This window comes from Trichoderma gamsii (genome assembly GCF_001481775.2).
Source record: "Trichoderma gamsii strain T6085 chromosome Unknown Scaffold_10.2, whole genome shotgun sequence".
Lineage (NCBI taxonomy): Eukaryota > Fungi > Ascomycota > Sordariomycetes > Hypocreales > Hypocreaceae > Trichoderma > Trichoderma gamsii.
In genome coordinates, this window is record NW_020171347.1 from 369,583 (window position 1) to 382,250 (window position 12,668).

Here is a 12,668-nt window from a genome sequence, read left to right on the forward strand (position 1 = left end):
GACTGCGGTGATTTTCCTCTGATTCTCCCTCTTTCTGCTTTAATGGTGACTTTTAAGAAGAGCCTCTCCGGGCAGCGCGCTCAATCTCCGCATCCAAATGCCGCTCTTCCTCTTCCAGGCGCAGGATATCCGCCTCCGTCATGCCGTCCTCGACGAGATGAGCGATGCCGCCGCGCGACCTGTTGCCCGACGCAGCAGACTCTGGACGATCCCTGCTGCCCTCATCATTGATCGCCGGGACCGCTCTCGGCGTCGAGCCCCGCTGCGGCAGGGCAATGGCAATATTGGAGTGTGAAAAGCCGCGGGCCTCGCCGTCGTCGGAAAAGGGTGATACGATGATGGGCGACTCGGCGACAGAAGGGCGGGCCTCCTTGACGGCAGTGAAGGAGTTTGTGGTCTGGCGCGTGGCCTTGTAGCCCTCGCCCATGGAGCGGCGTCTTCGGCGACGCAGGAGGAACCAGACCAGACCGGCGAGGAGGGTGATGCCGACGACGGAACAGGCCACGGCGATGCCGACGATGGCGCCTGTGCTGAGACCGCCGCCGCCAGAAGATTTGCTGCTGCTACCGGAAGGTCTTGGAGTGCTCTGGCTGCCCTGGGAGGTGATTGATTCGAAGCCCTGCCTGTCCTGCTCGGCCTTTGTGACGTTACGAGTGAAGTCGGCTGCGCTGAAGGAGCGGTCGTCGCTGCGAGCGACGGTGAAGACGCCGGATTGGGAGAAGCCTTGTTCTTCGTCTTGGGTTGTCCATGAGATTTTGACGACCATTTCTTTTTCGTACCAGGGGATTACTTTGGGGGCTGTGAGGTTGAGGACTGCGTTGAAGTCGCTGACTGGAAGATTTAATTTCATTGTTAGCCGGTACCCTTCAGACGAGGGTATTTTTCATCTTTCTTTCTGTAAATCAAAAAGAGAAGGGCTCATCATTATAGGTGTATAGACATGTGTGAGAAAAGTGAGAAATCCAGAACATACGCTTCATAAACTCCGGAGACGTAGACCCATTGAATTCAGCAGAGGCAATGACAGTCGCCTGAGACACGTTGAAAGGCTTGCCGGTGATATTCGTGCCATACCAGGAGATGTTGACCAGATTCGTGTGTGAGGAGTCGTACTTCCAAGCAAAGGTCTTCGCCCTGTACTCGGTGTAAAAGACACGGTCGGTTAGGTTTGGGCCAAAGCTGGCCGTGTTGTTGAAGCTGATGACTGTCGTCGAAGTGGGCGGCAGGATGCCGGGATTGCTGGGCGTAGGGGTGGACGAAGGGTTTGGGAGGATATCGAACGACGATGTCGGCATCTCGTGGGGCAGAATGTCCATGCTGCTGCTGCTGTCCTTTTGGGCACCGCCATTGCCGTTGTCATGGCCGTTGAGAGAACCGCCGCTGAGGCTGTTTGTTGGAGAGGCGGCGTTGGGCACGTTGTTGGGCGGGATGCTGGTGGCAGCGCCTCTGGAGACGGGGCTCGCCATTCCCTGTGGACGGTTTGAGGCCTTGCTCTTTTTTCTATAACAGTTGCATATATATATATATATATATATACTCTCAGGTATCCGTTGGGAGTTGTGGTGGTGTGGTAAGGCTTCCCTAGATTAGGCAAGGCCCCAGCACCAGCGACAACAGCCGGATTAGCTGCAACGGCGTTCGGGAAAGGAGCAGGAAAAGAGCAAAAGGGAAGGGGAAAAAACAAGAGAGCAGAATAGAAGTGAGAAGAAATAAGTGAGAAGAAGGACGAGAGAAGGGCGAGAGAGAGGGAGAGAGGAGCGATGGCGCAGGGCAGAGACAATCCTACAGGGGTTCAATGGGCGAACGGTGTAAGTCGGCGTTGGAGTCGGGTGTTTAGCTGCTGTTAGTGGGCTCGTCAGACAAAAACCGACGACGACTCGAAAGAGGCGCAGAGCTGCACGCGATGTGAGATTGTAAGACCGGGGAGGGGTCTTTTAGAGGAACCAGGCCAGCGAACGATGCTAGCAGCTGTTGATCCTGCCGGCAATAGGTAGCTGCTCTCTTTTTCCTTTCGGTCGTCTCTCGCTTCAGATGCTTTTGGACTGAAGATGGAGCTCACCCATTCATTGCGTTGAACTACTATACTAGGTATTTACTAGGTATGAACCTCGTCTAATATTACTACTACTGGGCAAAACTACCTACTGCTAGCACTGCTTTCTACTGCGGCTACTTTTTTATTGTCCTTGGTTGGGTTGCAGCGGCGCCAGGCCAGACTCGGGCCCGAACGTCGCATCTCATCCTTCAGGACCCCTCTTATTTTTGGCGTTCGAGATGGAAAGAAAAGAACGGAAGGGATAAAAGAGATAAAAAGGAGAGGACGCTAGAGAGGATCAGAGCAAGATGGTGATGGGCAACGAGACACGACTGGAGTGAGTTGTCTTTAAGTGGGCCTATCCAGGTAGAATGTAAGGCTTTCTAAAAATGGCATCAATCTGGACGATGGATGGATGGTGGTTTTAGTCCTGCGGGCAAAGCACTACACCGCAATGGAGTGGTATACAAGTACCGCCTCATACAAATCTAACTAGCGAGGTACATGCGTCAACGGTTAGCGGGCATGTATATATAGATACTGTACAAAGATACACACAAAAGCAACGAAGACAGAAGCAAGGAAAAGGCGGGTTTTCACTGTTGGGAAAAACGGGGGATCGGCTCAAAAGCGTCGGAGTTGCTGACGGGCTGGCGGAAAGAAAAAAAGAAAAGCTGACAGGTTGGTGGAACTAGGGCGTTTTGCTGCCAATGTTTACAAATTAGTGTCTATGAGATATGGAGTTTGATCGGCGGGAAAAAAAAAATGGGAATCGGCAGCATTTATCTTTCCGGGATGATTAAGGGGACATGAGCACGAATACCTACAACAGTTCAAAGAGAAAGAGAAGAGAGAATCTGTGGTATAAGCAGCTCGAGAGGAGAAAAAGAGAGAAGCACCACTTCTTCACCGAAACGAAAGGATACGACATCAGAGGCCATCCATCACTCCATGTTGGAGCTAGGAATAGATTCCCTCTCGAAATAATGGATCCGGGCTAAGAACGCCAAGCAGCCAGGGACAGCCTATCGAAGGTGCCGGGTGAGGCTGAAGAGGCTCCACCGCGGCTGACCGACATGGGGGATTGACTTTTGTAGAGGTGGGGAAGTTGTGATGGGAAATGGATTGGGTTAAATGGCTTGTGGTCTGCCTTGTGAAGGGGTTTTGTACGAGTAGTGCTAGGTTACCTGGTATCTGTGTTGGTGATGGTTTAGCTGGGGGAGGGTATGCCAGAGCTTGTATAACTTGTATAGAGCAATAGACATTTGACATTGAAGTAATAGTATCTTCAGCTCCTCGCGTCCACTGCCTCTAATTGGCGTAGAACCAGGCTTGGCCCGCGTGATAAAAGGAGCTGATACCAACTTACAGTACTAGCCCAGCATCCAATCCAGAACTTGTGCTTGGCCACCTCCTCATCCTCCAGCCTATCGAACGACACTTTTTGCCTCGACACCCACTTGCTATTGCATGGTGGCTTGGGAATAGCCTGTTTTAATTCATGCAACGCAGACCATCCAGCTCAATAGCCGGTGCACTGCTGGACAATAGAGTCGCATATAGAGCGTTGGACTAATGCCTGCCAACACTTAGTATGTACCTAGCAGTAGTACTGTAGTCCTCAATGGCATGACAAACAACCTCCGACCCATTACTCAAGGTACGTAATCATATAAAACATCTACAACAGCTAATATTGGCAATAGTCTGAATGCGTTTTTCCTCTATTAATAAATCCATCTTCTCTTCTGTTCTCCTTCTTTTTATATCTCCTTCTAGCCACGCACATCTATCTTGTCTCCGTACAGCCCCAGCGCCAAGTAGATTCAACATCAAGACACCTCTCCCCATTCATGAAATCAAATCCCATAAGTTTCAACAATAAAATAAAATAGAAAGCCATACGTCATCAATAGCATTCTCCATCCAGATTCACCTAAAAATCCCTCCACGAACCCCCAATATATCTTTGCAGCAACAAGAGGGAGTGGAGAGATGACAACCGGAATAAAACGCAGGTGGCAAAACGAAAAAAAGACAAGAGATTACCCAACCCCATTTATGACGCGCAAAGATATATAGCAAGAAGAAAAAGTGAAGAGAATATCAGGTCTCAGATGGTTCTGCAATTACGCAAACGTCATGGAAATCTCTTGCTCCTTGCCAAACTCATCATCATCCAAATCATTCCATGGATTTGGAACATTTGGTGCAGTTGGTAGCGTATTCGTCGTCTTAATTTCCGGCCTACTTGGCCCTTCATCAAACGCAGAGTGGCGCCGGGCAACAGGCTCGTGGAAAGATGTGTCAAACGTCATGGAGATCTCCTCCTCTTCGTGCGGGTTCGGCTCATAGTGATACGGCGATCGTAATGCTGGCGATTGTGCTGCGGGCGTTCCTAGCGTCGTCGTCGTTGCCGGCGGCTCACGCGGGCTGTAACCACCGTTCGAGGAACGTATTGGTAATACTTCGGCGCTCTTTGACGTCTGCCATGAGTCCCGTGGCCCCAGGGTCGCTCCTCGCACCGGCGTACTTGGAGAAGTCACTGGCGAGTAGTCGAGTTTCATCGGTGGAAGCGTCGACTTGATTTCCTTCACTTGAATCTCCTCCCCGCCATCATTCTCGGCCTCCTTGGCCAGCTCCGCTCGGATGGCGTCAATGTCAAACAGCACGCCGTAATTGCTGCCATCGCTGCCTTCAGTCTTCTTTTCATCCTTGGCTGGGCCCTTGCCTGAATCTTCGTAAATCTCCCATTCCTGCCGTTCTCCCTTCTTGCGCCGGCCGAATATTCCAAACTTGCTTCCCCTCTTCTCTGCTTTGCCCTCCTTCTCTAGCTCTCTGCGCGCTTCTTCAATCTCATTGATGAGCTCTCGTTGTCGTCCTTGATGATCATCGGGATCTGGGTCTTCAATTTCCGAAAACTCCTCGCTGCTAACGAGCCACCCGCATCTGATGAGAAGAGATGGCATGGCCTTACGATACTCCATGTGGCCGGCCACGAGGTCTGTCACGTCAATGCTTTCAATCCACGGGCAGTCGGTCAGGGGACCCAGTCCGGCGACTTTCCTGATGCCTCCATTTGTCAACCGGAAGAGGTAGCCGAGAATCCAGTCACTGCGGTTATACCCGCTTACAAAGCGGCCTGAAACCACTGATCGTGCCTTGAGGAATTCATCCTTGCTCACCACGATTGGTGATCCAAAGATGTACACATTTTGGACAAGTCCATATGCGCCCTTTCTCGCAAGCTCTCTCAAACAGGAGAAGATGACGCGAGCACCAAGTGAATATCCGACAAGAGTAATGGGTCGTGTGCCCAAGCTTCGTTCTATCAGCGAATCGGCCAGAATAAGACCTGCGGCTGTTGCACGGTCCAGGGATACTGCCCAGGGGTTGTCAATGAGGTAGGAGAGTTTAGTCAAAACCACAGGAAGCTGGATAGCTGCCATCAAACTGACAAGAATTGTGCTGCCCAGGACTTGCTGCAGACCTTGAGTAAGTGCCTAAATGGGTTCCATCATTAGTTTCAAACTGTAAGAAAAATTATGATCCAATTGCTCACCTCAGTAGCCAGAATGTTAATAGTATCGCCCATACTACGAAGCATTTCTGGTTCCCACAATACCGAATACATATCACCCATTATAGGATCAACCGTACTGAACGGTAAGCGGACGTCATCGACTTTTCCCGTCAGCCAGCCCGACACCGTGACAATAAGATTGACACGTTTGTTGTTGTGTAGCGGCCGATACTCAAAGGTCTTGACAGCGCCGGTTCGGCGACCGGCTGCCCTGCCACCAATGATCCCTCCTGAGGCCGCTGCGCTAGACGTGATGATGGCTGCTCCTCCTGCTCCAGCCAGAAAACTACTTGTACCTGTGACTCCGATAGTTGTAAAGCCGGCTGCCAAGCCAGCTCCAATGACAGGGGCAAGTAGACCGGCCGAGAGACCAATAACAAGACCGCCTCCCACGGTGGCCAGGCCCATCATGATATATCTCTTCTTCAGGGCCATCTTTCTCCGGTGCTCCATGTGCTCTTCTTCGTTCCAGTTTTCCTTTTCAGCTGCCTGCTGTATCTCCAGCGCATCCGTCACTCTCTTTTCAAACTTGCAAATGTCGATCCATGAGATGTCCAAGCTCTTGGCGACCCGCTCAAGCAAGGTTCTTGACCGCGCATCATATATTGAGTCTGCAATGAGTATCAAGAATAAATCACAGAGAATGGTCCATCGCAGGTCAATGTCGATTTTCTCTGTTGTCGGCATCTGTGACGGCGTCTTAACCTCTGGCAATTCCTCACCAATATGCGTTTCATACGGTGGCGGCATCTCAGCAGGCTTCTCATCTTCCTCTGTGTATGACGGCGGGTAGCGGCCAGACTTCGGTGTCCCGGGTGACCCGACGCTCTTCTCTTCAGCCATGGGGTTTGAAACTCGAGAGTTGGCGAGCAGAGCAGGTGTGAGGTCTTGAGCCATGACGCCGTGGGCGGCAAGCTGCTCAATCATGATTTGCTCCGCATCACTAATGTCCATGTGAGCGTAGAGCCGAATCATCATCTTTTGACCCCACATCTTGACTGCTTCGGCGCCCATGACGACCTGCCTTTTGGCACCTCTTGTGATTTCCAGCTCGGCTTCTTTCACTAGGTTTACAATTTCCAGGCGAACAACACCAACGTATGCAATCCTCTGGCCTTCGGTGAGAAGGTCTTTTGTAGCCTGCATCTGGGACACGGCGTCTCTAGCCTCGTCATCTTCGCCCATGCTCGTGCCCTTAGGGTCCTTGAATAAGTACTGTGTGTGTTCGTCCATGCTCGTTGCCGACTCGGCATCTTCATCCATGATAACGCGTGTATATCCCTTGCCAGCGCCTCCGAGCCCCGCATAGCCATAAGTTTCGTCCTCATCTGCATCATGCTCTCGAGCAATTAACCGGTCGTCGTCGTCATACATGTCATACCTGGCATAGGATGGCATCTCCTGCCAGCCGCCATCATCGTCCTCTTTCGGCTTGTCACCATGTTCTTCTGGTTGCATCAAAACGTGCTGATGAGAGTATTCCGAGATACCCTTTCCATTAGCGGGACTCGAGAAGCTTATGTCTCGTCTGTGTGTCTGGTTTGATCCCTCGGGCGATTTTGCCTGGGCATACTTGTCGCCCCATCCGGTGGTGTTGTTGGGGGTCTTTGGTGTAGAAGGTACTGCAGCTGCTGGAGCATCCTTTGCTGGAGATGGTGAAACAGGGTCCGATTTCCAAGCATCTATCGATGGACTCGAGGGTTCCTTATGGACTGTCTCTGTCGTGGTCTCCCGTTGTATGGGCGAAGTGGCCGCAGCTCTCGCTTCTTCGGCATCTTTGGGTTCGGCATCTACAGTATCGCCGCCTGACGTGTGTCCGCTCTTATTATCAGCAGCTTCCTTTGCCTCTTCGTCGTTTGCTTGAGCTTCGTGTGTCCCATTCCGGGTCTCGCTGCCCGTATTCGCATCGTCTGTCGCATCCTGGGCATCCGAGTCTGCGGGCTCTGCCACCGGCGTTATGTACTTCTTGATCGGCAGGCCAAAGTCGTCGACTTCTAGTACAGCAACCGCCGCCGTGGTTTCAGCCGCTGCTGTGCTCGTTGGTGGCGCTGGAGTCGCATGGCCGGCGGCCGCGGGCTCTGCATCCTGGCTTACGCTGGCCATTGTCCTGTCACAAGGGATGCGAGGAGGGGTTGCTGAGTATCACGTCCACATCCACCGGGGCGGCACACGCGAGGGGCATGGATGGGACGTGATGGTGGTGGAGAGAGGCAGGCTCTGTGAAGCAAACGCCGTCTTCCTTATTTTTCTTTTTAGTATTCTTGATGCGAAGTTGGAGATGGATGCGCGCACAACCGTAGAGGGCGGTGTTGCAAAGTGCGGTTACGTCGTTAAATTAAAATTAGTGGCCCAGCTAGCGGGAGGCGCTGCCGCTTTCAGGCTGCGAAATCCGGCGTTCGGCTGACACCACGAGCAGCCCAATGAATGGCCGGGCTGTAACACGGCCTCGGTCAACTCTCGTGAGGAAATAAGCAGAGCAGTGGAGGAAGAGGCCTCGTTGTTGGGCTGTAATTCTGTAGTCTAGGTATCAGAGGAGTCGGCCTAGTCCAGTCCCGGCTCTCTCCGCATCGTGTGCTTGACATGCAATTTCCAGAGTGGCAGCGCACTCGCATTCGTATTCACAGTTACAGAGGAGACGAGCCTCTTGCTTGTAAGTAAAGCCGCATAATGGCCAGGGATTATAAAGCCTCTGTCACAGTCATCATATCGCGATCCTTCTACATAAGCCACAAGGTATTGCGCACTGCCCCCGTGTTCAAAGCCAGGGACGGGATATAAGAGAGTGTCAGTGTCAGTCCCGGCGTGGGGCGGAGCACCAGCTTTCCTAATTCGTCGCTTGAAACGTCCCTTTTACTTTTTTTTATTCTTCTCTCTTTTCGCCGTACTTTATTCCCTCTTTTTCTTCTTACCGTTCTTATCCTGCTATGCTTACTACTTTACCTAGGTATCCGCAGTAGCTGTCTAAACATGTGATACGTCGACGTAGTTTAGCGGCAGCTTTCCAATAGAAGCCGCCAATTCTATAAATATTGATATTTGCTCAATTAGGCAGACCAAACCAGCTATTTACGATACGCATTATTCTACTCTTCTTTCTAATTTTATTAATCGCTGTCAAATGAAACAGCACGTGCGAGTCATAGATATTCTGCTGCTTTGAGACAACTCACCATGAATGGCATTCAATCTGCATTCCATACACTTGAGGCACATGTATCCTGCAATCGTCAGCAGACAGACTCTTGACTGCAGCTCGTAGCCTGGTAATCGTACCCATATTGACATTCGCTCTATCTATTTTTGGCAAGTGCTTGATATCACAATATTATAACTCCGTAGCATTCAATCACAGGAGCGCCATCCAATGCTCCATTATCCACCTCAAATTACCATTGATAATGACTCCAATCCGTTTCGGTCTTCCTGTTAATAAGCCCTTCAGCTTTCCTCCCCACCATTGCTAAGAGCCGCTGCGCTCGGCTCTGACGCATTATTTGTTGCGCCATCCTCTGGCTTGGCCTTTCTTCTTCGCTTCCGCTTGGCTGGTGCATCTGATTCGGCATCTGGCTTCTTCTCAGCCGCCTTCTTCGGTAAGGGCTGGGCCTTCTTCTTTTTCATAGCCAATGGGTTCACTCCCTTGACTCCTCTGTTCTTTTTAGGTTTCTTTTCTGATCCGGATGCCGGTGCTGCCTTGTTTTCGTCGCTGTCGCTTCCATCACCATCGGCCTCGCCCTCATTTTTTTCATCCTTGTCTTCGCGTTTCCTCTTGCCCAGCGGTTTCTTGAGCTCTGCTCTGAATTTTCGTTTCTCCTCTCGCTCTCGGATCTGTACACTCTCGTCTGCCATGGGCTCCAAGATCATGACGCTCCGCTTAATGTATATCAGCGGGACGCCTCTGATTCCTCGAAGCATCCTTCGAACATCCAAGCTTTGGCTTGCGACCACGTAGCGATGTTTATTCTCGCCTGTTGACTTGGGATCGACGACGGACTGCATGCACTCTATCGTTTCGAGAGGTTTGGGGTACTGGTCGGGGTGGTGACCGCAGCGCCTTCGTTCGAATGTCTTCGCCAGCTCAATCGCCGCATTGCCGCCAGGCTGGTCTTTGTCTGCGTATAATTTTCGGATTTCGCATTGAGTAATTACTGGTCGCGTTATAAGCATTCATCTCAGATTCCTTGGAGGCGTCGTTACTCACATGGCTTCACTTTTCCGTGGACTGTCCTTTCCAGCGCAGGCGCCAGATCCATTGTGAATCTATTCGCATCCTTGATCATTTCCGCGTCCACTAAAATCCAAAAAATCCGTTAATATGCTGATCAGTAGCCGTCACGAGACATTCGCAGAGACAAACCTAGAATCTGATACGGTTCGCGAAAGCCGAAGGTCATGGAGAATTGCTCCATGAGCTTGCGATATTGTTTTGACCGTTTTCCTCTCATTTTGAATTATGCTCTGCCGCCAACTCCGAATGGATTTACAAGAGTGCGAAAAGTGAGGACCAAGACGAATCTATCGGCGCAGCAAGGACGAAGTCCATGCAAATAAATTTCAGAGGTCCCTGCAAATAACTTTCTTATCCGAAGTGGGGCATGTGCGATAAGAGTGGGGAGTGTGCAGCTTCCTCTCGCCCCGCTCTTTGCGCCAGCATCTGTCCAGCTCCTTCTCAAGCTTCAAACACCTTAACGCCGTGTAAGATGGGAGCTGTGCTATTCAACAGTATAAGATCAATTCATATTGCCACGGTCATGTACTATTTATACTATTCAGCCAGATTTCTACGAAAGACTAATTGCTCTGCCTCATCATATACGTACCCCATAGATACCATGTTGCTATTAAATTCGATAGTCTGAATAAAATCAACGCAAAAAACATGTCTGCGGTGTCTTAACATCAAGCAAAACCCAGCTTTGCAATTCTACTGTTCCCTGTCTCTAACACATAATGCTGCGACGACGCTGATGTCATCCAGTTTGCCTATTCGCCAACAAGTCAGTATGTGTCAAGGGTCGGAGGAATAAATATGTACCAACCTCCTTCACTAGCCAGGCCTTCTTCTATGGCACGTTCCATGAATGGGCTCTCGGCATACGGGTCCAATGCTATCACTTTGGCAGCTGCCATTAGGTTTTGAGCTACAAGAGCCATGCCGCCATTGCGACCGCCTATGCGATCGCCGTGGGTATCAGCGGCTTTCCCATCCTCCCACTCTTTGATGCTTTGAAATACATTGGCAGCAATTTCATGCTCCCAGAGGTTGTCAATAACACCATCGCTCATTGCTAGGACCACGTCGCCCTCTTCCAAATCTATTGTGTCAACCACTGCGTTCTGCTTTGGCGTATCGGGACTATTAGTACCGAGCTGGCGTGGACAGTCGAACCAGTGCCACTGCTCTGTGGTTTTATAGACAATCTCCTTGTCTCGGGGTCGGAGCACCAAGACTTGACCATCGCCGAGGTTTGTCGCGTATAGAACTGGCATGGCAACTTCGCGCCCCGCATCCATCGCCGTCCTGTAATGCAGCTGTGCGCCACACACTGTCGTGGTCCCCAGCCAGTTATGAGCGCCAGTCGCTTCCTGTGTTTGCTCGTATGCCGTCTGGAGAGACGCAACGGGGTCGGGCTGATAGGCCACTTGTTGGAATAGGCTATTGGTCGACTCTTCTTCAATGGCCGCCGCCCAGAAGTGCAATACTAGCCGCGACCACAATCTGTGATAACCGTCAGGGCCGCGTTCTTACAGTATAGATCACCACATCACAGGAAAGGTTACCCGGCATGACCTCTTGGGCGTGTTGCCCACGCGCCTACGCCATCGTTTGTACATATGAAATAGTCGCTAGCATACACGGCATCATCACCATTTGTGAGTCCTCTGATGAGCTCTCCATTGATAGTTGCGTGAGTTCGGCGGTCCCGACTCTGGTGATGGGTACTTAGAGGATCTGAGAAGGAAACAGACGGAGGAGACAAGAAAGGAGGAGGAAACGGCCGAGGGGATCGCTTTGCAAACAGCCCAATGCCCGTCTCAAAGCGAAACGGCGATTTCGCATAGCGTGATGGCGATTGCGATTGCGATGCCGCAGAGACGAAGCATCTCCCCCCGCGGCCCCACAGCACAGCCGGGAGCTGCTTTGGACGCAATGAAGAGGTCAGGAAAGCCGCCAGCGTAGGAGATGTTAACGTGCGCATTCCAACCATGTACAGCAATGCTGACCCGCTGGGGTTGCTGCGACAGCCTTTTAGCGGTTCCCGAATGCTATCAGGAGATGTTCTGGAAATCAGCAGCTAGATCGGAGCTTGAGACAATGGCGCTCTATCGCACGTGATATACATGTATGTGAGCTGCATGATGCATCCTACCCTACATTTTTTTACATCCAAACGGGTTACAGGAGAATTAATTGGTCTTGTCCGTAAGAGCGCGAGGAAAGCTACTACTAACAGCAGAAGACGTATATCATTACCAAGGGCTCCATCTAGGTATTTCGACTGTTGGCTGTCCAATGTCGCTTAACGATGTATGCATTTGTAATACCATAGCCTAGGCGGCCATGCGCGATATCAAGACCCATGTAAGTCATGTCGGAATTTAGAATGGCAGCTGCCATATCAAAGCAGAGAGTCAAATTACCGCGGAGGATAGCCTCGACGGTTCTAATTTCAACGGAAATGAAACAAAAGGGCACATGAGCGCCGCCAGAAAACCCGACAACCCGAATGTTCCGCAGCAATACAGGATCCAAGCAGGGAATACGAAGTAGATACCACGTCAGTCAATCTGTCGATGAGACCTGATCAGCACACCGACTGTCGGCCTCTATCTGACCTTATTGGACTCCGTAGCGAGTGGAGAGAGTGGGAGTGTCTGATCTGGGGATCGCCAACGAAGGGCAAGAAAACATGGAAGCAATTGGCTACGTGTACCCATCACACAAGTGGTACGGGAGCTACGGGGCAGCGCACTGACGGAGCAGTACCCAATCCGGGCGCATCTCTAAGAATAGCGCACGATGGCCTTTTTTTCCATCGCCCGTCGTTGAAA

At 51.2% G+C, this 12,668-nt stretch overlaps 3 protein-coding genes across 3 annotated transcripts; all 3 read right to left on the reverse strand.

Moving 5' to 3' along the window:
* Positions 1–52: 52 nt before the first annotated feature.
* TGAM01_v203731 (hypothetical protein) lies at positions 53–1,466 on the reverse strand (the record flags this gene model as incomplete). Its single annotated transcript, XM_018805980.1, has 2 exons — positions 53–831; positions 974–1,466. 2 exons carry the CDS (start codon positions 1,464–1,466, stop codon positions 53–55), a joined length of 1,272 nt encoding a protein of 423 aa, XP_018660698.1.
* Positions 1,467–4,164: 2,698 nt separating this feature from the next.
* TGAM01_v203732 (hypothetical protein) lies at positions 4,165–7,721 on the reverse strand (the record flags this gene model as incomplete). Its single annotated transcript, XM_018805979.1, has 2 exons — positions 4,165–5,538; positions 5,598–7,721. The coding sequence occupies 2 exons, from the start codon at positions 7,719–7,721 to the stop codon at positions 4,165–4,167; spliced, it is 3,498 nt and encodes a 1,165-aa protein (XP_018660697.1).
* Positions 7,722–9,056: 1,335 nt separating this feature from the next.
* Positions 9,057–10,060, reverse strand: TGAM01_v203733 (hypothetical protein; the record flags this gene model as incomplete). Its single annotated transcript, XM_018805978.1, has 3 exons — positions 9,057–9,763; positions 9,817–9,906; positions 9,973–10,060. 3 exons carry the CDS (start codon positions 10,058–10,060, stop codon positions 9,057–9,059), a joined length of 885 nt encoding a protein of 294 aa, XP_018660696.1.
* Positions 10,061–12,668: the final 2,608 nt, after the last annotated feature.